The sequence below is a fragment of the Lepisma saccharinum genome, chromosome 4, assembly GCF_977018435.1.
Source record: "Lepisma saccharinum chromosome 4, izLepSacc3.1, whole genome shotgun sequence".
Lineage (NCBI taxonomy): Eukaryota > Metazoa > Arthropoda > Insecta > Zygentoma > Lepismatidae > Lepisma > Lepisma saccharinum.
The window spans coordinates 4,683,709-4,708,333 of NC_139232.1; the positions used below are offsets into that span (position 1 = coordinate 4,683,709).

General features: G+C 39.7%; 2 protein-coding genes across 3 annotated transcripts in view; both read right to left on the bottom strand.

Moving 5' to 3' along the window:
• The window catches only part of LOC145987082 (prohormone-1-like), a 154,031-nt gene that overhangs the window by 81,528 nt on the left and 47,878 nt on the right, over nucleotides 1-24,625 (bottom strand). The gene's annotated exons all lie outside the window — the stretch shown is intronic.
• Nucleotides 13,782-14,405, bottom strand: LOC145986830 (uncharacterized). The gene has a single exon (XM_083121303.1). The coding sequence runs from the start codon at nucleotides 14,403-14,405 to the stop codon at nucleotides 13,782-13,784; it is 624 nt and encodes a 207-aa protein (XP_082977429.1).

Sequence of the window (24,625 nt, forward strand, 5' to 3'; positions counted from 1 at the left end):
ATGAAATATTTAAAGAATAAAGCAAGAGATGATGGGTTTTGAATTTCGCTAAATCTGTATAGAAGACCGAGAAGGCGCATGGCTTTTTTAGTGCTAGCTATAATATGATAATTAATAATTTATTTCTTATAATTACATTTGTATAAATTAGTCAGTTTGAATTTAGATTATGCGCTAAAACACAATTCAGATAAATTTTGCAATAGCATTGCATGTTAAACATATGAAAATTTACATTTATGAAACATAACGGTGCATTGAACCACACTCGATGCATGCGACCTTTTATAGAAATGGACATGTGGGGGATTTTAGAAATTCATATTAATATTTTCACCATTCAAAACAGCGGGGTAATTTTTCATATAATGAGCTTACCTTGTTGCATTTCAGAAACAACACGCGTTTGCTTGTCAGGTGTTTTATAATTTATAGCTTACACTTTTGTCTCCGTAACAATAGGAGCTGTTGGTTGGTCATTTCATAATGCACCACTTTTCAAAATCCCTTTAGAACTGCTCATAAATATTTTCTTTTCAAACTTCACGAGCCCCGTGGTAGAGCTGGTTATTCGGAGATCTTACAAGTACAAAGGGAGGGATTGAGTGGATGCCATTTAGATCAGCAGTTCGAAAGTTAAACAAGTTGTTTCCTCCCAGACGTTCTTTTGGAGGAAGCCTTGAGACGGCGGAACAAGGAACATCGTAAATGGTTTTAGGTACAAAGAGAACTTGAATAATGCTCGAACAAAGACACACTCACAGTGCCATTTATATTATGTTTTATATTACAACTTGAACAGTTATGACTGAGGTTAAGTATTCAGAAGCCATTTGTAAAGAAATCTTATGTCAATTAAGTGTTCGCGCTTTCAGTTTTCCTTTATGCATTCTTTTCCAATCTAAAAGAGCCGACCTCCGTGGCGTAGTGGTTAGCACAGCGAGCTACGACGTCAGGGGTCCCAGGTCCGAATACAGGGTGTTCTTTGTGAGTGTCCCTTCATCAATTTCATTGTCTCATCACTTATCCTTAACTATGCTATTATCAAGAAGTGGCAGAAAAGCGAAATAAATAAATCAAAACTAACGTGAAAGCTTAACGGGGCCTCACCGATGGCGCGTCGCCGCCTTATAATCAAGAGGTCCTAAGTTGGATAGCCGATGGAGACATGTGTGGAGGCACATAGTGGTTCGGATCTTACTTTCAAACTGTAGATGCAATCCCAATTGGCCTTTATGTGCATAAAGTGGTTTTAAAACGAAAACTCTCAAACTCAAAACTCTCTTGAGACCTAAATATATACAAGGAAACCACTGAACGTTATATTCAGTTTTCCACGAATAGATGCCCGCGCCTAGTGATCAACTTCCTTCTCTCCAATGAAGGTTGTAGTTCCGAGTCCCAGCTTTGGAGTGCAACTTGATCAATTTCATGTAATCATCATTCATCCTCGTCATCGCGTTAATCTAAGATTGGCATAAATATGTCGCAAAATGAATAATAATAATCCGGGAATAAGGAAGAATTACAAGTGACGCAGTTAGATGTGATGATTTCTTTTTTAGTCCTCGGGACTAACAACTACCACAGGAATATAAGAGATACTCAGTTGAATAATTAAGTTACTTACAAATACAAATATTCTTATACAATCTGAATGTCTGTCTGAAAGTTACCAACGTAAAATTCTGCTGATCTGATCTATACATAATATTACTCGTTTTTATTTACTCATAATGATGCCAACAATAATATTTCTGCCATCTGTAGTCACTTCAGAGAACTACATCCCATACATCTGTAATTTCATAGTATGTTTTGTTTTATTGTCAAATGAAAGTGAGGCAGTCGAATTATTTTGTCCAGTGACTTGGCTATCCATGTGAGCGACGTAATATCCAGTATGGTTGCAATCTACTCTTTGAAGTACAAAAGATCCTGCGTTATTATGTGTTAATCAAAGGCCTCTATCGCAATGGACCTTAGTGGCTCATTATCTGAAACGGTAATCTTGTTGCAGGACAATGCTAAGCCACATACAGCTAATGTGCACACCTAGTAAAGTTCAATTGGGAGACCGTGCAGCACCCTCCTTGTAGTCCGGACCTTTGCTATGTGACTTCCACGTGATTGGTAAAAATACAGTTTCGATACGGGCGCTGACGTAGAGGAGGCAGACAGAAATTGTAACCCAGCTACCAAAGAACTTCTATCAACGTGGCTTGTCAAAACGTGGGACAAATGGTTTAATGCTAGAGGTGCGTATTTCTGACATAAATTTATGTTCTGTCTAAACACCCTCTTGCGTCATTGCTTCGACCTTGTACATAATTCAGAATTATAATGATTAATATAGACATGTTGATGATTTTTGTTTTTCCTAAACAACCACGTGGAGACAAATATAAATACTGTTTACGAAGAACTACACCGTGTCCCGGGAATCTCTGGAGCAAGCGAAGGAAAACAAGTCTCTGCGCAAGTAGTGACTGGCGAGTGAAATGACCAAGAGAGTTGAAGTGAGCGCATAGAAAACGCGGGTACAGCTACCAACCGTTTGCAGCAGTGTGCTCTGCTTCGCAAGCCCATTCGCTTTCTCCCCTTCTGTACCGTTATGCGTGGCCCTGCTCCACAGATTCCATAGGGGGTACCGAAACTGAGGGAATAACATAATATATATTTTGTATTTATTGTTACTGTTCTAAGTTTTCTACTCTTCTAAATTAATCGCGACTATGAGTATGAAGCGATTGATTGATTTGGTGTTTTAATTCCACTTCATGCACATTAAGGCTAATCGGGACTGGACGTACAGTTTAAAGTGAGATCCGAACCCCTATGTGCCTCCACCAGGTATCGAACCCATGACCCATTGAGCATGAATTCAGGAAATGAATGGACAAACGCAATGAAACGTACAGGCTTTGCTCAGGATTCGAACCTAGGACGCCTTGCTATCCAGCGCGCTACGCTAGCTACACTACCACGGAGATTGACCTAGTGCATATTAAATTGAAGAGTAATTGATTAGCTATCGTGATATTCCTGACACAGCAATCACCAGATCGACCTAAAACCTATTAGCACAGAAGGGAGAGGCAACAGAGAAATTCCCGCCTTCATATTGGAACGTTTATCTTTCCTTAAACGGAGACATGACACGGCAATATTGCACATGACAAATTGGAACTCGTTATGTTTGAATTACAAAAGGGGCATCTCGGTTATAGCTTCGAGCCGTCATGATTTATTATTTCGTATTCAAAATTTGAAGGAAAAAATGAAACTGAAAATATCGACCAATCATCAAACTTACTCGCACACACACACATGCACATACTCATGCACATACTCAACTTTGAATTTTGCAAGTGGGAATGGAAAAATAGAAATTGAAATTAGGGCGTCTGACTGCCACGCGGAAGATCTGGTTCGATTCCAGGAATAGGGACTTCAAATGGAAACTTTTACTCCATAGAACGGTTCTGGGGTTCACCTAACCTCTTATAAATGGGAACCTGGATGCAACGCTGAAGGATAAAAAAGTAACCATAGCATGATGCTGATCACATCACCTCCACAAATGTCCGAGATCGTGAACATGTGGAGCCGTGCGTTCATGACACGGCTATCTTTACCTAACCTTTACTTTCATAAAATGTATTAGTAATATATTTTAGACTGAACTAAGATATCGTAACATACGTTACGTTGCAAAGTTCAGAATTTTCATGGCCAATCAATTCGTCGCAATGATACTTCCTTTAGCCATGCCAAGGGTGTAAGCCGAAACACTGCTTGGCTTTCTCTGCACTTCCAGATTAATTGCGACGAATGAGGACGCTTATATTCTGTCCAAACTATCTCTGGAGCTGGCGAACGAAAACAAGTGTCTGCGTAAGTAGTGACGCGAGACGACTCCACCAATGAACACGTGAGAGGGAATGGGATTGCGTGAAGTGGGGGATGGGCGACTGTAGTTACCAGTCTTCGCAGCAGAGTGCACTGCTTCGCTCTGCCCACTTGACCGCCCTCCTTTCACTGCCGTTATGCGCGGCCTTGCTCCATAAATTCCGGGGATGGAGTATAATAAAACTATTCAATTGACAAGAGACCAACCTAAGAGTGCATAATTGGATATATTCCCGGTATCACTTCATTATACAGAATGTCATTCCAACCTGAAGACAACGAAGACTCGGTAATACATCTAGATTCATTCATAAAATAATATATATGTATGTTGAAGGTAATAATAAATAAATAAAATAAATAAATGTGTGTGTGCGCGTGTGTTCCGCACCGTGGCAGTGAAGTGTAAGCCGTCAGGCGTTAGGCTCCCGCTATGGGACACGGGTCTCCTGGGGGAAGCATAACAAATTTTCTCCTGAGATTTCGGCCTGTGTATGGGACCGGTGGCCGGTGAAGTATGTAGAAGTGAGGCCGGCACATGCACTAAATATTTTAGGATAATACCTTGCCTCCAATAATAGTACAGCACTTTCAGAAAGCTATCGTGAAAATCCTATATTATATTATTTATCTGAAACTGATATAGTCTATTCATAAAACAATTGTAATATTCCGTCATATAGGCCCTATTCTACTGTAAGAAGTGTCGGAAAATTACGGTCAATGACCGTCAATTTCCGCTGCCATGAACTACCGTAAAATGTACATGGCCGTTTTAAAAGTATTAATCTAAATTAATGATATAGTTTTTAAATATAGCAATTTATAATTATTATCTGCGGGAAGTTCACGTGTTCGAGTCCCCGCCTGAGCATGGGTGATCTTTGAGAGTATCCCTTGCAATCAGAATTCATCCTCATTGTCGCGATTAGACGAAAGCAGGGTTATTAGAGATCCAGGAAGACATAAATTGGAATGGGTTCTATTGGGTTCAGTAACATGACCAGAACTTTGGTCCAACTTGCGTATTGTATCATTTCAATACGGAACTTGGACTGTATTTAATTAAATTGATCCTTGAAAAAGATTGCTGGACCGTTTTTAAATTGATCCGGAAAAAAGGTACCTGGACCGAATTTAAATAGTTCCTGGAGAAAGATTCCTGGACGGAATTGAAATACATTGCAGATTAGAAGGTTTTTTTACGGTCCAGAACCTATTGCGCGTGCTTATTTTCTCTCCTGGACCGGAATTGAATTTATTTAAAATTCCTAAATCTTTCACAATCCTGGCCAAAAGAGACAGAAAAGCAAAGCTTAATAAAAAAACATATAATTATTATTCAATTTCATGCAAGATATCCAAATTTAAATTCTACATTTTAAGGTAACTTCTACTAGTGTAGTCATGGTATATAACTATACAACACCAATAAATGTTCTCAACACTTTATAACCCTCTGCCCACAAATGCATTGAATGTGCTGGTAACATTGCAACTGATGTCATGCCTGGATCTGATTGGCTGTTATGCTCAGAGCCGCCACGAGGAAACGAGCACGTTTTGTCTTGAGGCATCGGTCACGGGGGAAAGAGCGGTGTAGCTCTGACTGTAAACGTATATGGTAAGTGTGGCGATATGATGGGGAATTTACGTAGTGTGGTTCCTTTAAAATTCTATAGTTTATTTGTTCATTTCTTTACCCTATATTAGGTTTTTGTTATTCTAACTTCTAATTAAATTAATATTATTTTGGGAATTGAGGAACCTATTCTTAGAATTCTCGGTCGTATGGCCGCATTCACTATACACGCATTGACCCCTAATTACTTGTCAATTTAAGTTGTAGAATATAAATTTCAGTTGCATATCATACAGTTGTGTGATTATGGATATATAAAGAAAGGGAATTTATTTACGTTTTGATTGTTACAATTCTATAAAAGTACTCTGCACTGTTAAAATAAAAAGGAAAAGATCTAAGTTTCTTCTTTTGAATTCGTAACTATTTTCCTAGAATAATGGACTCTGATCACAGCTTGCTTTCACTGTGCCTCTGTATGGTAGATCCTGCTTTATGCAGTTGAGGTTGAGCGTGTTGAATATGAGTAAATGGGCCTTTTTTACAGCTTAGTTGCAAGAGAGCGTGGTTCTAGTTCTGGGAAATTTTTGTTACGAATATTTGTAATTGATAGTATCTTTAATTGCAGATTGGTTTGATCAAATTTGAAAATCAGAAGGTGGATAGTTGGTTGTTCGAAAGCATTAAAGATGAGTCATGCGACCGGCAATCCCTTCCACACGGTTGACTTGACTGGTGTGCCAGACACATTGCTGCCACTTGCTCGTGACTGCACTATGTACCAGGGCTTACCTATAAGTTCCACACATTATGAAGGTCAGTCATTAAACCCGTTTTCACCTGCCTTGCCAAAACCTCCTTTGCAATTTGGTGATGTCCGAAAGGAGGAAACTTCAGTCAAACAGACTTATAGTAGATTTCCCCATAAACCATGTTGGGTGAATAAAAGACCGTCCCAGAATTTAATAGATTTTTCTGCTGAATCGTTTTCTGACGACGATTCCTACTGTACTTCCGTATTCTCTGGAAGAGCTATGAATAAGTTGTCTAATAATATGGCACAATATACTTTGAATGACTTTCTGCGAAATATTCCCAATTTGAACGATGAAAAGGCTGAAAATATCTTTAGATTTTTGTATTCCGTTCAAATGCTTATAGAAAAGAAAATGTTTCCGGTAAAAGATATTTTGATTGCTGTAATATCTAAAGTTCAATGTAGAATTAGTAAAATATGGTTACAACATATTCAACAAGGTTCCAAGTGGGACGTATTTCTAGACAGTATTGTAAAACAATTTTGTAACAGTCTAAGTGTGCATAGTTTAATATCTGAAAAGGTATTAAGAAAGCAAGAAATTTCAGAAGACCCGGTGGATTTCCTGGATACTAGGTTAAGAGGAGCCAAGATATTGCGAGTGAAATTTTCAGAAGAAGAGTTCGTTGGACTCATGATTGATAGACTTCATCCCTCTCTGTCTCAACAATTGTTATTTTCGGACACTCCTACTTCAATTCACGAGTTGAGAAATAAACTTAAGATATTTCAAAAACATGCTTATCTTTGTCGTGAATATTTCATGGAATGTAAGAACTTTAGTAGGACACAAACTGGGAATTCGGTTAGAGATGGGAATTCATTAAGAAACAATCAGTGCCTTCCTGTAGTTCCCCAGCAAAAACAAAGTTTTTCGAAGTATAAGAACACTTATATGATGCCTCAATATAACAATAGAGACCTTTCCGTTAAAGTAAAAGCCTTGTTTGTCGAAGGAAAATTGGCTAACATTCCAACTCCGCTGTGTTTAGATACAGGGTGTTCTGAAAATTTTATAAGCCAAGGATTTTTAGAACGCATTCAACAAATTTGTAAAGTGGAAGTAAGAGAAAAGAATCTAAACGTCATCTTAGGGAACGATGAACAGTTAAAGTTGACGCAAGTAGTGCGTGTGCCTGTTCAACTGGGGCCCCTCACGTGGCCAGTGGAACTGTATGTGTCTCCGACGTTACCTGTAAATGTGATATTGGGAGTAAAGTTTCATATCAGAACGAAGATGGTGTTTCGTATGGACAAAGCCTTGTTAGAATTTGAAACCCTGCCTCAAAAATTTCCTATTATGTGGAACTGTGACAGCATTTTTAATACTGGACGTGTTTTTCAGGAAAATCCCCCTTCTACTTCTACAGTGAAATCCCGTTTCAATGATCGTACTACTAACAAGTTTTCTTCAAATGCATCAAGAAGAGGACCAGGACGACAACTAGGCAAGAAGACTGCTGTACCCAGTGAGAGATCCAGAGATGGAAATTGGAAGAATCCACCTACTCGGGAGACGGTTCCTGATGTGACATCGCAAGACGAGAACTATTTTGCACATCAACTTGGTGAGTGTAAGAATCAATTTCGTGATGTCATTTGTGATAAGATTGGGGTTATAAAAGATTTTGTGTACCATATTTACATGAAAGATAATGTGCCAGTTAGATCAGCCCCTTATTTATTGAATGCCGAGAAGGAGAAAGAACTAGAAGCTATAATATCGGACTTGTTAGCCCAAAATGTAATTGAACCTTCTAACAGCCCGTATGCTAGTCCTTGTTTCCTGATTGACTCTAAAAACAACACCAAACGTCTTGTCGTAAATTATTCAGAGGTTAACCGACATATTATGTTTGACGCTTATCCTCCATGTGTTTTGGAAGAAAGTTTGTCTAAAATAAGTCAGGGCACAGTTTTTTCTGTTCTTGATTTTAAACGGGCATTCAATCAAATCCCAATTAATGAAGAAAGTAAGAAAGTAACAGCCTTCGTCTCACAGTCGGGACAATGGCAATATCGTACCTTACCATTTGGTTTAAGCGTAGGTCCAAGTGCACTAGCGAGAGTTATGCAAATTATGTTTGGTCATCTTAAAGGAGAATTTTTATTTTGGTATTGTGATGATTTGATAATCTTTAGCCCAGATAAAGCCAGTCATTTGAAACATCTCAAAATTGTACTAGATATATTACGTAAATATGGTGTTACAATTTCTCCTTCTAAAAGTCAATTCATGCAGGATGAAATATTTTTCCTAGGTTTTAAAATTTCTCAGGGAAACTTGCAACTAGACCCAAAAAGAGTAGAAGCTATTCATAATATCAGTCCTCCTAGAAATTTAAGAGCTTTGATGAAACTATTGGGCTTTTTAGAATATTTTGCGAAATTTATACCTAATTTCCAACAAGTTGTAGCCCCTCTTAATGACTTAAAGAAAAAGAATGTGTAGTTTAAATGGGGATCTTTAGAACAAAACGCTCTGGATCATATTAAACTTCTTTTTGAACAACATGATGTACTTAAATTGCCTGATATGAATAAAGATTTTGTTGTCCAAACCGACGGTAGTTTGACAGGCTATGGAGCTATCCTGCTTCAAGAGGACGAATTTGGTAATTTACGTCCTGTGTTTTTTCACTCGAAACGTTTGAAAGATCGAGATAAAAATCGTACGATATATGATATTGAATTATGGAGCTTAATGTTAGCTTTGGATAAGTTTCATTATTATTTGAGAGCTAGGCCATTTAAAATTCAAGTAGATAGCATGAGTGTTGCTTGGATGATCAAGCGGGCAACAAAGTTCACTAAATATGCTCGTTATTTGGAAAAGTTGTTATCATTTAGTTTCGAAATGGAACATATTCCTGCTAAAAATAACGTATGTTCTGATTTATTGTCCAGGATGTATGATAATAAGAATTTTGAGACAGAGACGCATGATTTGGAAGAGCGCACAAACCTCAATTTGACAATGTGGTCTCATCCTTTGTATAGTAATATTTTGTCGGGCGAACAATACAAAGACGAAATCTTGAAACCTATAATAGATAATATTCGACAAAATAAAGATGTAAAAGATTATAAAATGGTCAAGGATGTTTTGTACAAAAAAACAAAAGTATCGGGGATGCCTTATAGAATTTGTGTACCTAGTAACACTCAAAAATCCTTGATTAAGTATTTTCACAACAATATTTATAGTGGAGCACATTGTGGTTGGTTTAAAACCTTGAAAAGAGTACAGAAACATTTTACTTGGGACAATATGAATTCCATGGTTAAAGAGTTCTGTCAAACCTGCGACTTGTGTCAGAAAGCAACGAAATGAGAATCCTGTTAACATTTTATGTTCACGTGTAATAACGATACCCAGCCAAAGATATCATGTAGATATTGTGGGACCATTGCCACGGTCTAAGAATTGTAAATATCTTTTATTAATAGTTGATGCTGCAACCAAATTTGTTCATTTGGAAGGGTTAAGAGTTTTGAACTCCAGAGTTATAGTTGATAAGCTTTACGAGTTGTTTATGAACAGCGGTTTGTGCATGGAAGTGGTTAGTGACAATGCCTCTTACTTTGTCTCGCAATATTTCACATCATTTTTGTACAATTTTGGAATTAAACATATTACATGCACCGAATATAATCCTCAGAGCAATTTAGCGGAGAGATATATTAAAGTTTTAAAAACTTCTCTTCGAGCGTATTTTCACGACAGACAAAATGAGTGGATGAAAGGATTGAAAGAAATACAATATTCTATTAATTGTTCAGAAAGCTATGCTACTGGTAACACTCCGTCAGAATTATTTATGGGGCGTGTATTTTTCGATCCCTTGGAAGTTCGATGGCAATTACACTCAGAAAATGATCAATTGTCAAAAGAACAACTAGAATTAAAATGGAAATCTGCTCTTGAAAACATGCAGAAATCTTGGGAAAAAAGGAATCGCCTTTATTCACCTAAGTTTACGAGAGTACCCTTCGCAATAGGCGATTTGGTCTTGATAAAATCTCAACTTGTTTCTTCTGGCCCCGAACAGACTACAAGGTCACTGCAACTAAAATACTCGGGACCTTATCGGATAATACGATTTCTCACTCCTGCCAGTGTGCTGGCAGTGGAGGTCAACAACCCGTCTAAGCACAAACGTTGCCATGTAACTTCGTTGAAGAGATATTTGCCCAGGTGTGTTGATAACATGAATTGAAACTAGGTCACTATGCCTCCCGAACATTCATTGTTTACTTGACTAATCCCTTTCTTTGTATTGTTTTTTTTTTAATGTTTTGTAATACTAAAGATAATGTTACGTGTTTGATAATTGTAAGAGTGTATGTAAAAATTCAACATATGGAAAATCATTGTACAATTCTATAAAAGTACTCTGCACTGTTAAAATAAAAAGGAAAAGATCTAAGTTTCTTCTTTTGAATTCGTAACTATTTTCCTAGAATAATGGACTCTGATCACAGCTTGCTTTCACTGTGCCTCTGTATGGTAGATCCTGCTTTATGCAGTTGAGGTTGAGCGTGTTGAATATGAGTAAATGGGCCTTTTTTACAGCTTAGTTGCAACTTAGAGAACATTGAGGTGGATACTTGTTATTATTAATGTTTCTTCCTTGAAGCATCATTGCGAAGCTACAAGCCCTCCAAAAACTACACTTTCCCCCTTCTGTGTATGCAGCCATGCAGCACAAATTTACGGTTGACAGTGACATTTATTTATTCTGTCACGAACCATGAACTCGAATAAATGCGAAAAAAAAACTTTCTGGGAAGAGGATTAGGTTTGAGCGTAAGTACAAAAGGAGAAATCATGGAGGATTAAACGCGGGAGAAAGTGGCGCGAAGTAGATGTGGAGAGAACGAAAACCCGCGAAGGAATTATCGGAAAGAGAAGCAAGAATGAAAGAATAAGTAGAAAAAGAAGTTTAGCAACTCATTTTTATCGTGTTTGAAAGTTAGTTCCTGTGATTCTTTGAGATAATAGAGCTTGTTCTATTTCTGTACCGGAACTCATGTGAACATTCACAATTTGTTCGAACGAAGAAACCGGCGGGAATTCATGCGTGGTACATAATGACAAGTGGGAAATTTTGACATTGTTCTCTGTCAATTGATGTACAGTGGTATCGATTAGTATTATCGTGCAAATTGTCCATTACAATTTTTATTAATTTTTCTCTTCCATCATATGTGTTTTTAAGCGATGGATATTTATGAATGCTGGTGCAGAACTTGTCAACAGCTTGTTTCGAGTTTTCTTGAAGCTCTTGTTGGGTCAAATAAAGTGCAAGAACATGGCGATGGACAATTTGCACGGTAATACTCATGGATCGCACTGTTCGGAAAGTCACTCAAACAGAAAGATTACAGAATTAAGAGTTAGCACGTTTTATTAGAGGTGACTCTGTTAAAAAAAAGAATTAGTGAGGTTTTGTATTAGGGGCAAATAAGTACCTATTTTCTACTCTCCAAAGTAATTTTACCGTCTAGGTTTTGTAAGGGTAAATAAATACGTCTATTCTCCAAAATATTTTTTTCATCTTGGTTTTTCTTGAGCAAAATAAATACGCATTTACTACTCGCCGATGTAATTTATTTTAGCAAATTCAATTTTCTTAATAAATAAGAATAAGAAACATTTTATCATAGGAACGTAATTGAAAGTGGATTTTTAAAAGATATTTCGAATTATTTAAAAGAGCATACGTTTTCCTCAGTACCTCACATGAAACAAAGCTGTTTTAGAACTAAAAAGTGTGCTCGAAGTCATCGTATTTACAGAAATAGACATATTTTTCATATATTTCATTGTTTATTATTTTTATTTTGTCTATATACAGTGTCGATGTTAAGGGTGGGTTACAGTGAGCAAATTACGCACTCTGACGAATTTTAAATTCCATAATTCAATATTCGAATTTGTATAATAATGGAAGTTTGAAAATATTGTACGTAATTGATACAATTTGTAATGATGACAGCATTTCTTTCTCGATCATTAATATTGCTTCCTTCTTTCAATTTTTACTTGCTCTGTCTCATGAAGGCAAATTGGGGGTGCACAGTTAGGGAATCACATCTTTTCGGTCTTGACTATAGTGGAGATGATGTGGTGAGCAGGCTTAAGCCGCCTTTTCTCCACAAGATTGCCCCATATGGGGCTGTGTGTGTCCAAGAGCTTTATGCAGTGAAACGTAGGAATAATTCCCACTAGAACAACTGGAATCGAACCTAGTCTGCAGAGTAACAGTCAGACTCCCTACCGAACAACCAAACCAAAGCAAAACTGATTATGTCTGAAAAAATGAAACATACTCGTACATTAACATAGTTAAAATTTAATTTGAACTTATATGGAGACCATATGATATACAGAGTGTCCCACTTGTAATGGGCCCTGGAAAAAGTGTTATAAAAATCTTCATAAAAGAGGATATGAAACCAAATTTGTATATGACATACCTTTATGGTTGAGAAAAGAAGGTACAGTACAAGAAGTGCTGGAAGCGACCTCCCCCCACCTGTATACACAGTTCGACACGGCGCTGCATGTTCGTGAATGTTGCTGCCAGAGTATTCGGCGTGACTGCCTGGATTTCACGGCGGATGTTCTCACTTAACTCGTCGATGGTGCGTGGTTTGTTCTTGTACACACTACCTTTAAGGTGACCCCACAGAAAAAAAGTCATGGGGGGTCAAGTGCGGTGACCTTGCGGTCATAATCCTTTCGAAATCACTCGGTCAGGGAAAAATGATTCCACCGCAGCCATACTCGCGTCAGACGTGTGGCATGTTGCCCCATCTTGCTGGTACCAGCCAAGTGTCACATCCTCGTCATCCAACTGGTTCACAAAGTCATTAAACAATACCTGGTACACATTACACGCCGCTGTGATAATGCACAGAACACGCCCACCTTCTGTGAATGAAGGGGTTCCTCAACGATTGCATGCTGGTTGTCACTACTCCATAAACGTGTGTTTTGTGAGTTCACGCTGACAAGTGGAACCACGCTTCATCACTGAACCACGTGTATAGATACACCAACTTATTTGAAACCCTGGCCAGAAACAAGTGGCGCTAGTGTCGAATGTTTAGGAGGGGAGCTCGGGAACTCTGGGGCAAGGGAAGGGATGGCAGAAACACGTGTTTTCCCCCTGTGTTGCCAAATCTAGAAGTGGGCGTGTGCCGTGAAAGGTTTGCAAGTAAACAAATATGCAAGCCGAATATTAAGTTTCGTTTCTAGATGTGGTAATTCAAATAACATAGCATAAGAGAGAGGAGGGAGGGGGACACTAAAGTTAAAAACGCCAGCTGTCTCGCAGAAGGATATCAACAATTTAAACACATAACATTAATGTTCTAAATTATGTAAACAATATAAAAAAAAATATGTAAAAAAAAGCAACTTACTTTTGGGTTTTTGCCTCCGGTTGGCCTGAAGGCAGATTATAAGGTGTCTATGCCGGAGAGGTCCGAATTCGAACTTTCGCTGTCACTGTCGCTATTTACATCGCTACTTTCGGAACCCGATTCCAGGTTTATAATCAAAGTTTGAACTTCATCTTCGAGAATTCCATCATTCTTCTGGTATTCTTTTTCCAAACGGATGGCATGTTGGCACATACATTCCCATTCCGGCACTGTGACACTGTCAATTGCACTTTCGGTAAGAGCCCTTATTTCTCTCAAATTTGAACTTACGTTTCGTGAGGCAACTCTTCGCTTTATGGTGCCCCATATGTACTCGATCGGGTTCAAGTCGCAGTGATATGGTGGAAGTCGAAGGACGTGGTGGCCGTGGGTTTTCAAAATTGTGTCAGCTCGATATACCGGATCGGGAAGATTATTTTTTACTTTCAGCAACAATTCGGGCTTTGTTTGTTCGATATCGAAAGTGATGTTATTTTTTAATAGCCATTCTTGAATCTCTAGTTTCTTACTTTTTGTGTTCGGGGCTTTATTGGTTTGAATTGAGTGGTAGGAGGCATTATCCATAACAATGACAGATCTAGGTGGGAGATTCGGAATAAGTTTCTGTTCCAACCACTTCTCGAAGTTCTCGGAATTCATTTCGTTATGGTAATCGCCAGAAGTGGTTTTGGCCTGAAATATATTAAGGGCGTTTGAATAAACCCCATGGAACCCCCGGCGTGACTTATGATAAGTCTCTGCCCCGGACTGTCGTTTGTGAAGACACCTGACACATCTTCACTCTGCCAACATTTTTTTACTTTGTAATTAGGATGAATCCAAGTTTCATCAATGTAAACAACAGGCCTCCCTTCGTTGCGGAATCTGTTGATCGCACGAAGATATCTTGCTCTCCAAACCACAATGTTGCTTCGTTCAACCAGAGCTAAGCGAGAGTTTCTACATTTTTTAAATTTAAAGCCTATCTGTTTCATAATTTTCCGTAATGTTTCTCGCCCCCCCTGATAATTAATTTCTTCCTTAGCAATAGCTAAAAGTTTCAATATTGTAGGAACTTCTCTTTTCACTGCGTACATTTCATGGATTTTCCTTCGCAATATACACTTATCCATGTCGTCAATGACAATCTTATTTTGTCGAGCACGTCTCCGTTTACCAGGAGTTGACAATTTCTGGTCAGGGGTTTGTAAATCTTTTTTCTCTCTTTTCAGTTTTTTAAGCAATGACTCCGACCGTCCCGTTAGATATACTGCTCTCTTTAGGGGTTGATCGCGAGGATAATTCCACCCGTCTCTTTTCTCTTCTTCACACTTCTCGATGATTCGTAGTAGCAAATTTCGCTCACTGCTGTGCACAACTTTCGACATTTTACACTTACTCAAAAACAAGTCTACGCACATCAACAATACTCCTCGAATTCTTGAAGAGAGTAAAATTAGCAACACTGTGTCAGCGGAAGTGGGAAGGTCCTTGCCCGACCAGAACCAGAGCAAACACCGGGGGTGAGAGAAGGGGGTGGGGGAGGCCGGTTAGTTCGCATATTTTCCGAGGTTTCAGAAAGCTTGGTGGATCTATACTGCAATATCCCTGGCCTTTCAGCGACAAGTTACGTGAGAACATTCACGAACATGCAGCGCCGTGTTGAACTGTATATACAGGTGGGGGGAGGTCGCTTCCAGCACTTATTGTAATGTACATTCATTTCTCAACCATAAAGGTATGTCATGTACAAATTTGGTTTCATATCCTCTTTTATTAAGATTTTTATAACACTTTTTCCAGGGCCCATTACGAGTGGGACTTCTAAATGAAATCGCAGTTTATTTTTTTAAATGCAGATTTATTGTATGCTATAAATTAGATTTGTCAGTATTTGGGTAGTATTTAGGGTATTTTGGTCAGTTATGCCGCTTTGGTCGTCGGTGGGGCGTCTCTGCTTCACGAGAGACCCATGTTCGATTCCCGGGGTGGGTGAACTAAGGTAGGAATTTTTAACGTATTGTCCCCGCATAAATCGGATCTTGGGCTCACCCAGCCTCAAATCCTGTAGCAACCCTGGGGGGTTAAGGCGACCGAAGTGTGGTGATCACATAACCTCAAAAATGGCCGAGATCAAGAATGTGCGAGGCCCTACCTCCACATTCCCTGAATATGCCTTCATGGCATGGTGATATATATCGAAGAGGAACATTATCGTTTTAATATTTCCCACACCTTGATTTGATTTTTGGTTATTTACCGCCGCTTTTGACTAATCGCGACGATGAGTATGAGTGATGATATAGTGAAATTGATGAACGGACACTCGAAAAGAACACCCATGCCCAGACCGGGATTTGAACCCGAAACTTCAGGCGTCGTAGCGCGTTGTGATAACCACTCAGCCACGAAGACCGGCTAGTTTCCACTCCTGCTGCAGTGTTGCCTGTCTATTTGCAGTAATCTAGATTACGCAGATTTAGCACTTGTCACTTTTCTAATCGAAAAATATGTTTCTCTAGATAATGGTTATGGACTAACTTCGCTAATAGCATTGAACCGTTCGCAGCTCCATACACAATATGATTGACACTTAATCATTCAAGAAGCACTTCGAATGAACAAAAAAAACAACAAAAAAACATGTCATTAACGCACGAAAAAAATCTGACAGGATGTGAATGCACGTTTTACAAATATGTTGAAAAGCGTCCCGAAGCGCTCCAAATAACCTCGCTTTACTGCCGACGAAGAGGAACGCACGATGTTGGGAGCAACGCAGCAAGTGGTTTTGTGCGAAAACAAACCTGAAAATGAAGTTTCTTTTGTTTTCCACCTGCCACCATTTCCGTAAGGATAGTTCGAAAAAACAACACATTGTTGACATGCCTTCATTCTCAATATTCAAGGCACAAAAACAGCTTTCGCGCTACGATGCTCCGGGGAGCTTTCGGGGGTAGGTGGGCGAGGTTAAAAAATACACACTTGTACACGTCGAAGCATGAAATCGTATATTAGAAACTGACTTCTATTTTCGATAACGTTCACATTTACTGCGCATAAAAGGATACCAGTTAGATACACCGGAAATACATTTAAATCGTTTATTTTGAAATAAAATTCATTTCTACTTACCTCATATGCATAGCGGAACATTTTTCAACTAGGGATTACTTCTTTTTCAATGAAAAAAGCGTTATTTTTAACATTATAAGTATTTATTGGTCGTTGCTAATTGGCGTCCACATTTTGACTCACGTTGTCTATCGTCAGCTGATATGCAGTGTTTCCAAACTTATGAACCGATAAATGCCGCACAAACTATTCACAAAAGGTTTTTAAGCGAAAATTGCTCCACAAACCATTCACGGAAGGTTAGGTTAGGTTCAGTTAGGTTAGGCAAACATAGAAAATTAAATTGGAAAAAAAAAATCCCGCTCACACCTCATCTTGTAAAACTACCGCGTGGTTGCTACACTGACAGGGGGTTACGTAATCGAACGCACGGAACATTTGATTCACGTAGTCAACGGCAATGGTGGCACGAGCTATCGTGCAACGGAGATACATGAATGTCGAAAAATACCTTCTTTACAGGCCGAATAACTTGCACAATTCGAGAAAACACTTTTCCCAGCTTCAGAAAGTCCACAAGAACTAAATTCCGTAAGTATTGGGTTGGTGCGAATGAAATGCCCGCTTTGACGTCTGGTGGGAAACTCACCTCAACAACACAACACAGGGATTGACTGAGGTCAGGCGTCTAACGTCATAAACTCTGTATACGTCCAGCAAACAGACTGGAGCACCCAGACAGTCAGCAGGAAGTGTGTTGCTGAACAGGGTCATCTGAAAGTGCACCATGGAGAACACACAATTGCGAGTGATTTGTCTTTACGAATTCAAACTGGGACATTCTGCTCGGCAAGCCGCCAAAAACACTAACAGTGCATTTGGGCCAGGAATGGTAGATGAACGCACCATTCGCCGCTGGTTTGTCAAATTTCGTTCCGGTGACACAGCATTACAAAATGACTCCCGTGGCCATCGACCAACATCATGTTTGGATGAGCTTCTCAGGAACGCCGTGCAAGCGGACCCTCGGAAAAGTGTTCGTGCCATTGCAGACGAGTTAGGCATACACCATACCACTGTCGTTCGGCGGCTCCGTGCGATCGGTAAAGTGAAAAAGTTGGACTCATGGGTACCACATGATTTGACACCGGCCAACAAGACTTGCCGTCTGGAGGTGTGCAGTTCTCTGAGTGTAAGGAATAACCGGGATGGTTTCCTGCATCGGATTGTCACTTCAGATGAAAAATGGATCTGCTATGACAATCGTAAACGATCAGGACAATGGTTGGATCGTGATCAACGTCCAGGGTGGTCTCCGAAACCACCTCTCCACCCACGGAAAGTTCTGTTGCTGGTATCGTGGTCTATGGTGGGTGTGATCCATCTTGTCTTTCTCAGGCGAGGTGAAACCATCAATGGAGATCGTTACAGTGCTGAACTCCATGAAATTCACCGAAAACTTCTCCGGAAGCATCCAGCAATGGTCCACAGACATAGTATCCTCATGTTGCACGACAATGCTTGCTCACGTGTCGCGCAAAGGATGGAGCAGGCTCTCCATGAGTTGCAATATGAAACCCTTCCTCATCCAGCATATTCTCCCGACCTCTCTCCCACTGACTACCATCTCTTCCGGCATCTCGATCACTTCCTGACAGGGAAGACCTTCGCTGATGATCGGGCGGTGCAACATGCCGTTGAGGAGTTCTTTGCTTCGCAGACTCCAGACTTCTTTCGCCATGGAATCCAATTGTTGGCTGAGCGATGACAAAAGTGTGTGGCTGCAGACAGCGACTATTTTGATTAACCAGGTATTGTAGTTTTAATTTTTTGGCCTTTGGCAATGAGGCACCTGGGCCGGACATTTCATTCGCACCAACGCAATACTTTCTCGTCTTTTCTCCTGTAAATTTCAAGAAATGTGTTTCCGGTATATCTGATCGTTACCCATAAAAGCTTATCGTACTGAAAATTGGTGGCGCTTGAACTAACGAACAAGTCAATTGACAAATAAGCATTTATTCTATACGCCTATTGGGATCATGTACAGTTAGATATCGAAGTGAAGCTTATATGTCTTATATGTTTTTTTTCTGCATAATTTGTAGACTTGCTATAGGCTATGTCATGCTCACAGGAAGCTTTTTGTATTGATTTTGTTGATGAGCGTACAAAACATTGATCTGCAAGAATATTTTCTTCTGTGGCAACAAGTGTAAGCCAATGTGAAGCGAACTTTAAATATCCATTAAGGAAAAAGCCTCTTCAACCCTCTTATTCAACTTGCGATTACCTTGTGAATATGGAGGTACGTTGCTTGGGAATTGTTCCGGAAATAAATCAACACCATCACTCTATGATCATGATGCAAACAGTAATGCTGAAATACGAAAACACATACCTGGTAAATGCATCTCTATTTATTGTACCCTTTATCTCTTATTCAAATTTAAAGATGCTAAATGTGCCTTACAGGTGCTTTTCGAAAGCTTTTACTCGGTAAGAACATAACTACTGCAATACTCAAGTGGCTACTATGAAAGTCAATAAAGAGGTGAAGGATTATGATTGATTTAGTTTATTTAACGTCGCACTTCTTCCACTTTTGGTTAATCGCGGCGATGGGGATAAGATGGATGAAGGGACAATCACACACATACACGGATGACATAACACCAGCCCAACAGAGGAATATCCTGGTTGTGAGTCCAAGAGGCAGAGCCTCTTTAGCAATGAAGAGGTGAAAAAATGCTACTATCAGCGGACGTATGGGTCACCCTGTAGTTTGTATGGATTTTATACATCATTAATGCAAAGAGTCACCAGAACGTTTGTTAAAACGTTTTGCGGAATGTATGTAAAAAGTGTATTTTTATTATCTTAACCGAAGTTCACGGACGTTCTACAGTGTATTCAGCCTAAGAGTACCCCGTCAAATAAATATCCACGATATACTTTTAGTATGAACACCCTGTATATGCATCTGCAAATCGGAATGGTTTCAAAGCAATTAAATTGGGAGTATTGTACATCTGAAGCGTAAACTTCTAATAAAAATATTGCAACTGTAGCTATTATAATAAAATGTCCTTTTTGCACTTCAGAGCAGTGAAGCATCTGCAATTTCATTGAGATATATCCCATTAGTAGGTCATAATAATGCATTCACAGATACATTGGATAACATTTCCATAGCTTTCGTTTGCTGTCCACAGATTCTATCTTAGAATATCTTCCGTCATACACATTTTGTATTCATAGCAAAGGACACGTTTTTCCCATCGCCCTCACGATTCTGAATAAAAGTAAAATCTTGGTCAGCTTTGGCTACGCCTTTCTAGGTATCCAACCACAAAACGTGATTTTATGAGAAAATGCAAAACAGGCTAAACGTTTTCCTATTTTCCAACTGACCTTCGACCATTTGCAGACATACATGCATACGTTAATCGATGCTAATGACTATTGGCGTATACTGTTATTTGCTCTGTTTATTGAAAGGTGTCCTTTAAAACTAGAATGTCCAGTCGAGAAATGTTTTTCACTCCTCAAGTACCAGGTCGTGAAAATTAGATTCGGTTAGATTGCGAAAAAGATTCCAATTTTTTTATATCGACCACCTGTCAGGTTCGAATAATCATGACAGTTAATGACAAATTTCTGATTCGTTCGTACCATGCGAGCAACAAGTTGTTAATTGTATAGGGGAAACCGTCAGCAATGAATGAACGTGCTTAAATCATCTCGGTGAAAGGTAGACGTTGAAGGTAATAGCAGCTTTTTACAGCCTGCACTGACATATAGCTTTTGTGGTGTCCTAGAAGAATAATGAATGCAGAGTTTCGTTCAGGATTTGGTAAAATTACAGCGAGAAATGTCGAAGTTCTTGTCAAAAAGATATCCTCGTAGACGAAGGAAAATGTAAAGACAGAAGAAAGAGAAAAATTAGTAGATACAACTGTAAGGTATCCCTGTGCGTGCGCACACATGTCATGAAGGAATAAGGGTTGATGTGGAGGTATAGAGCTTCACATACTCTTGATCTCGGATATAGTTGGGATGATGTGGTCAGCTTCACGCCCGGCCGCCTTTACCCCCCAAGGTTTCCCCCAGGTATCCATTGATACGAGACTGGGTGGGCCTCAATGCTGGGCAGAAAGACTGAAAAAAATCCTGGTCCAGACCACCTGCCCCGGGATTCAAACCCTGGTCTTCTGCTTGATAGTCAGATGCTCTACCAACTGAGCTACCGCGTCTCTTAGAAAGAGAAAAAATCTACAGATAAAAAAGAAATGTTCGAAAATATTGAAAAATAGAACAAGGGAAGAGGACCACAGAAAGTAGAACTTACTACACACGGAAAACTGAATGTACCAAATCTTAATGATATACTTCACAGCGTTTTGTAGCCTTTGCCAAGAATCGGGTTTACACTTTGATGCATTTTCCTGTATTACTTGTAAAGGTAACTCCAAAATTCATCATGTGATGTATTTCTATGTCGAGCTGGACTTTAACGAATCTTCCTACACCTTTATCCATGATGCACTTAAACACTTGGTCTCAGCTGCAGTCTTTATGCATTTTTTTTTGTTTTGGCTGATACATTTACTTTTCTGTGGGTACGGAAATTATGTAATTGGAAAGGTGAGGAATGACAAGGAAGGTACACGAAAGGACCGGCACTATGATCCAGTCCCCCATTGCCCACAGCTCTCCTTGCAGTGGTGCGCTAGCTGGGTTCGATGCCATCAAGGGGTCAAAAATTGAATCTTGTTTATCACATGTGAGTTTACGGACATTCGCAACAAGCCAAAATTGTTCAAAACGTGACGCAAGAAAAATGCACAAATGATCGCCAAGGTCCGAGTGTGATGCTTGTTGCAGCGTGAGTTTTCCATTTTTAGATTACCATCATTCTGACTGCTTGCGAAGAAAACCAACGCCCTCACAGTTAAAAGTACACCTTCCCTTCAGTCACTATGAAATCGCTTTCCTGTTATCGGAAGAAATCTAACATGAAATAGTGATAATTTCAAACAGGAAGCTACGGATGTGAGCTTAATATATTAGGCACATCCAGAAAGTAAGATTCCCTGGGGTCGTGCACAAAAAGGAAACATTACTTCATTCAATGATTTATTGCCACAGATACAGCAATTGTCCAATTGTCCCGCCGGAATCCAGGCACTTGTCATAACGTGGGACCAACTGCTGTATACCTGCTTCGTAGAAGTCCGCCGCCTGGGCGCCGAACCACTGTGTGACAGCCTTCTGAACCTCTTCGTCGCTGTGAAAATGTTCACCGGGCAGGAACTTCTTCAGATTCAAGAACAGGTGGTAATCACTGGGAGCGAGATCCGGGCTGTACGATGCATAATCGAACACCTCAAACGGAACCTGTCCAGAAGGGTTAGCCATATGCGGCTTCGCATTGTCGTGCAGCAAGATCACCCTGACACTGATCTTACCGCGTCGCTTATTCTGAATGTCTCGTCGCAATGACCCCAGTGTTCCACAGTAACGGTTAGCGTTCACAGTCTCACCTCTGGGCAGAAACTCGATGAGCAGAATGCCTTGTCTGTCCCAGAGCACCGTGCACGTCACTTTTCGCGCCGACACAGTCTGTTTGAACTTCGTCCTGCATGGAGATCCACTGTGACGCCAATGCATGGACTGCTCCTTGCTTTCTGGGGTGCTGCATTCAATCCACGTTTCATCCCCTTTGATGATCCGGTTGAGAAAATCGTCATCATCATGGTAACGCTGCAGAAATGTCAGCACCGTGCCCATGCGTTTTCCTTTGTGTTTGGGCGTCAGTTGTTTCGGCACTCACGGGGCACACAATTTCCGGAACAAGAGGCGTTTGGTAACAATGTCGTGCAACAACGACCGACAAACCTGCGGGAAATGACTGCTGCTGCTGCGCTCGTCGTCATGCACATTTTGCCGGCCTTCAGTAAATGTGATGCATCAACGACGCACCATCTGCTTGCTCATAACGTCTGGCCCGTACACCTAGCACAGCTGACGATGAATTTCGATCAGCTGTAGGGTGAGCATAAAGTCTTTCCCTGATTATGAATATTTATATCTCAACTTCCACAGTAGATAGGCAAATAGAAGCTATGGCAATAAGTAGTGCAATACAACAAGTTTTTTCCATTTCTTTGTTTTGTCTGATTCTTATTCTCTTGTCTGATTTCTTTTTCTCTTGTGTTTCAGGTAGCGTAATTTAGAAGTGCTGCTCTCTTAATGACGTCTATGCAGGAGAAAGCGCAATGTGATTTATGGTCTCATGAAACACGGTCACCTGTTACAGTTCAGAGAGAGTTCAAAAGGGTCTAAGGTCGAGATCCGCCAGTTGTGAAGAGCATCAAAGAATGGTACGTAAAGTTTAAAGAGACTGGCACTGTTGGTGATAAGGCAAGAAGCGGAAGACCTGCAGTGAGTGACGAGACTGTTGCGCCTCAGTTACAGGAATTTCAACCACGGGTAGTGTTTCAACAAGATGGCGCACCGCCACACTGGGAGTTAACTGTTTGCCAGTTGAATCAGAAGACATATGAATCGCTAGAGACGGTCCCATATCATGGCCACTGCGTTCGCCGGACATAACCCCTCTTGACTTTATTTATGGGGTTAAGTTAAGGACACAGTGTTTAGTTCACAAGTTAATGATATGCAAACTCTTCAGACACGAATACGGGATGTTATAGAGACGGTACGGAAGAGATGTTGGCAAAGATGACACGTTCTAAGCACAATTACTTCACGCGTCGTATTATTTTACTATTAATATTAACTTAATAATACTCCGCGGTGAACGATGAGACTCGGTGAAGTACACAGACTCCTCTCAGGTACAGGGATAGTGTTAGGCAAAGACATTATTCACAGCACGGAGAAATAAAACCACATTACTGCCAGCATCTATAAACTGAAAAGTTTTATTCTTTATTTATTGCAATTATAATGCAACTATACTTGAGACGAAGGCGAGGATTTCGCTTTGTCGATGAATTGACTCAATTAAAACGCATAAACTCAATGCGTGGCTATCGGCAAGCCTATGATCACATAGACCTAGCTTTCGCACCGAACTACCACACCAAGAGATATACAATGATAACTGAGTCAATATTTGCTCTTTAGCCTTTTATTTCAAAATTAATCCTTAGGCTAACTTTATTATTTGACGTAGAATGGTTGCAGTATTGTGCATATCATCAATGCATGGCTATCGGCGTACCTATGATCACATAGGCCTAGCTTGCGCCCCGAACTACCATACCAAGATGTATGTACAACACCGAGGAGTTCCTTTTAAGTTTAAAAGCTTCGTCGATCCGTGGCGAAAAAGTGTGTTGATTCTTACGCGACATCCTCGCTTTTATACTATTTTCGAGAACATAGATTAAAGTACAGATGAATCATTCACTATCTACAAAAGGATACTATCAACAAAACTGACATCTATACATCTTTAGAAATACAAATTCGTATAGTGCACTCTTGCAAACAAAGATACATTAAATTACCCATAATGTAGCATAAAATACAATAAACGATAAACAAAATATATATATTACAAACAGGGTGCAATATTACATATAATAACAAAGAAATTACGCTTTCTTTTACAAAAATAAATACATTAGTGACATATCTTCTACTGGTGACGTCACATAAAAATGTGGATCATATCATCTGCCCCTTCCTTTCGGAAACTAAGTTTCAGGAAGGAAGTCATCTAACTGGAGGAAACTTAGTTTTGAAGTACAAAGTCATTCTTTTTATCCTCC

Coding starts and splice junctions, on each gene's coding strand:
- LOC145986830 (XM_083121303.1), bottom strand. CDS start 14,405: ATGAATTCCGAGAACTTCGAGAAGTGGTTGGAACAGAAACTTATTCCG.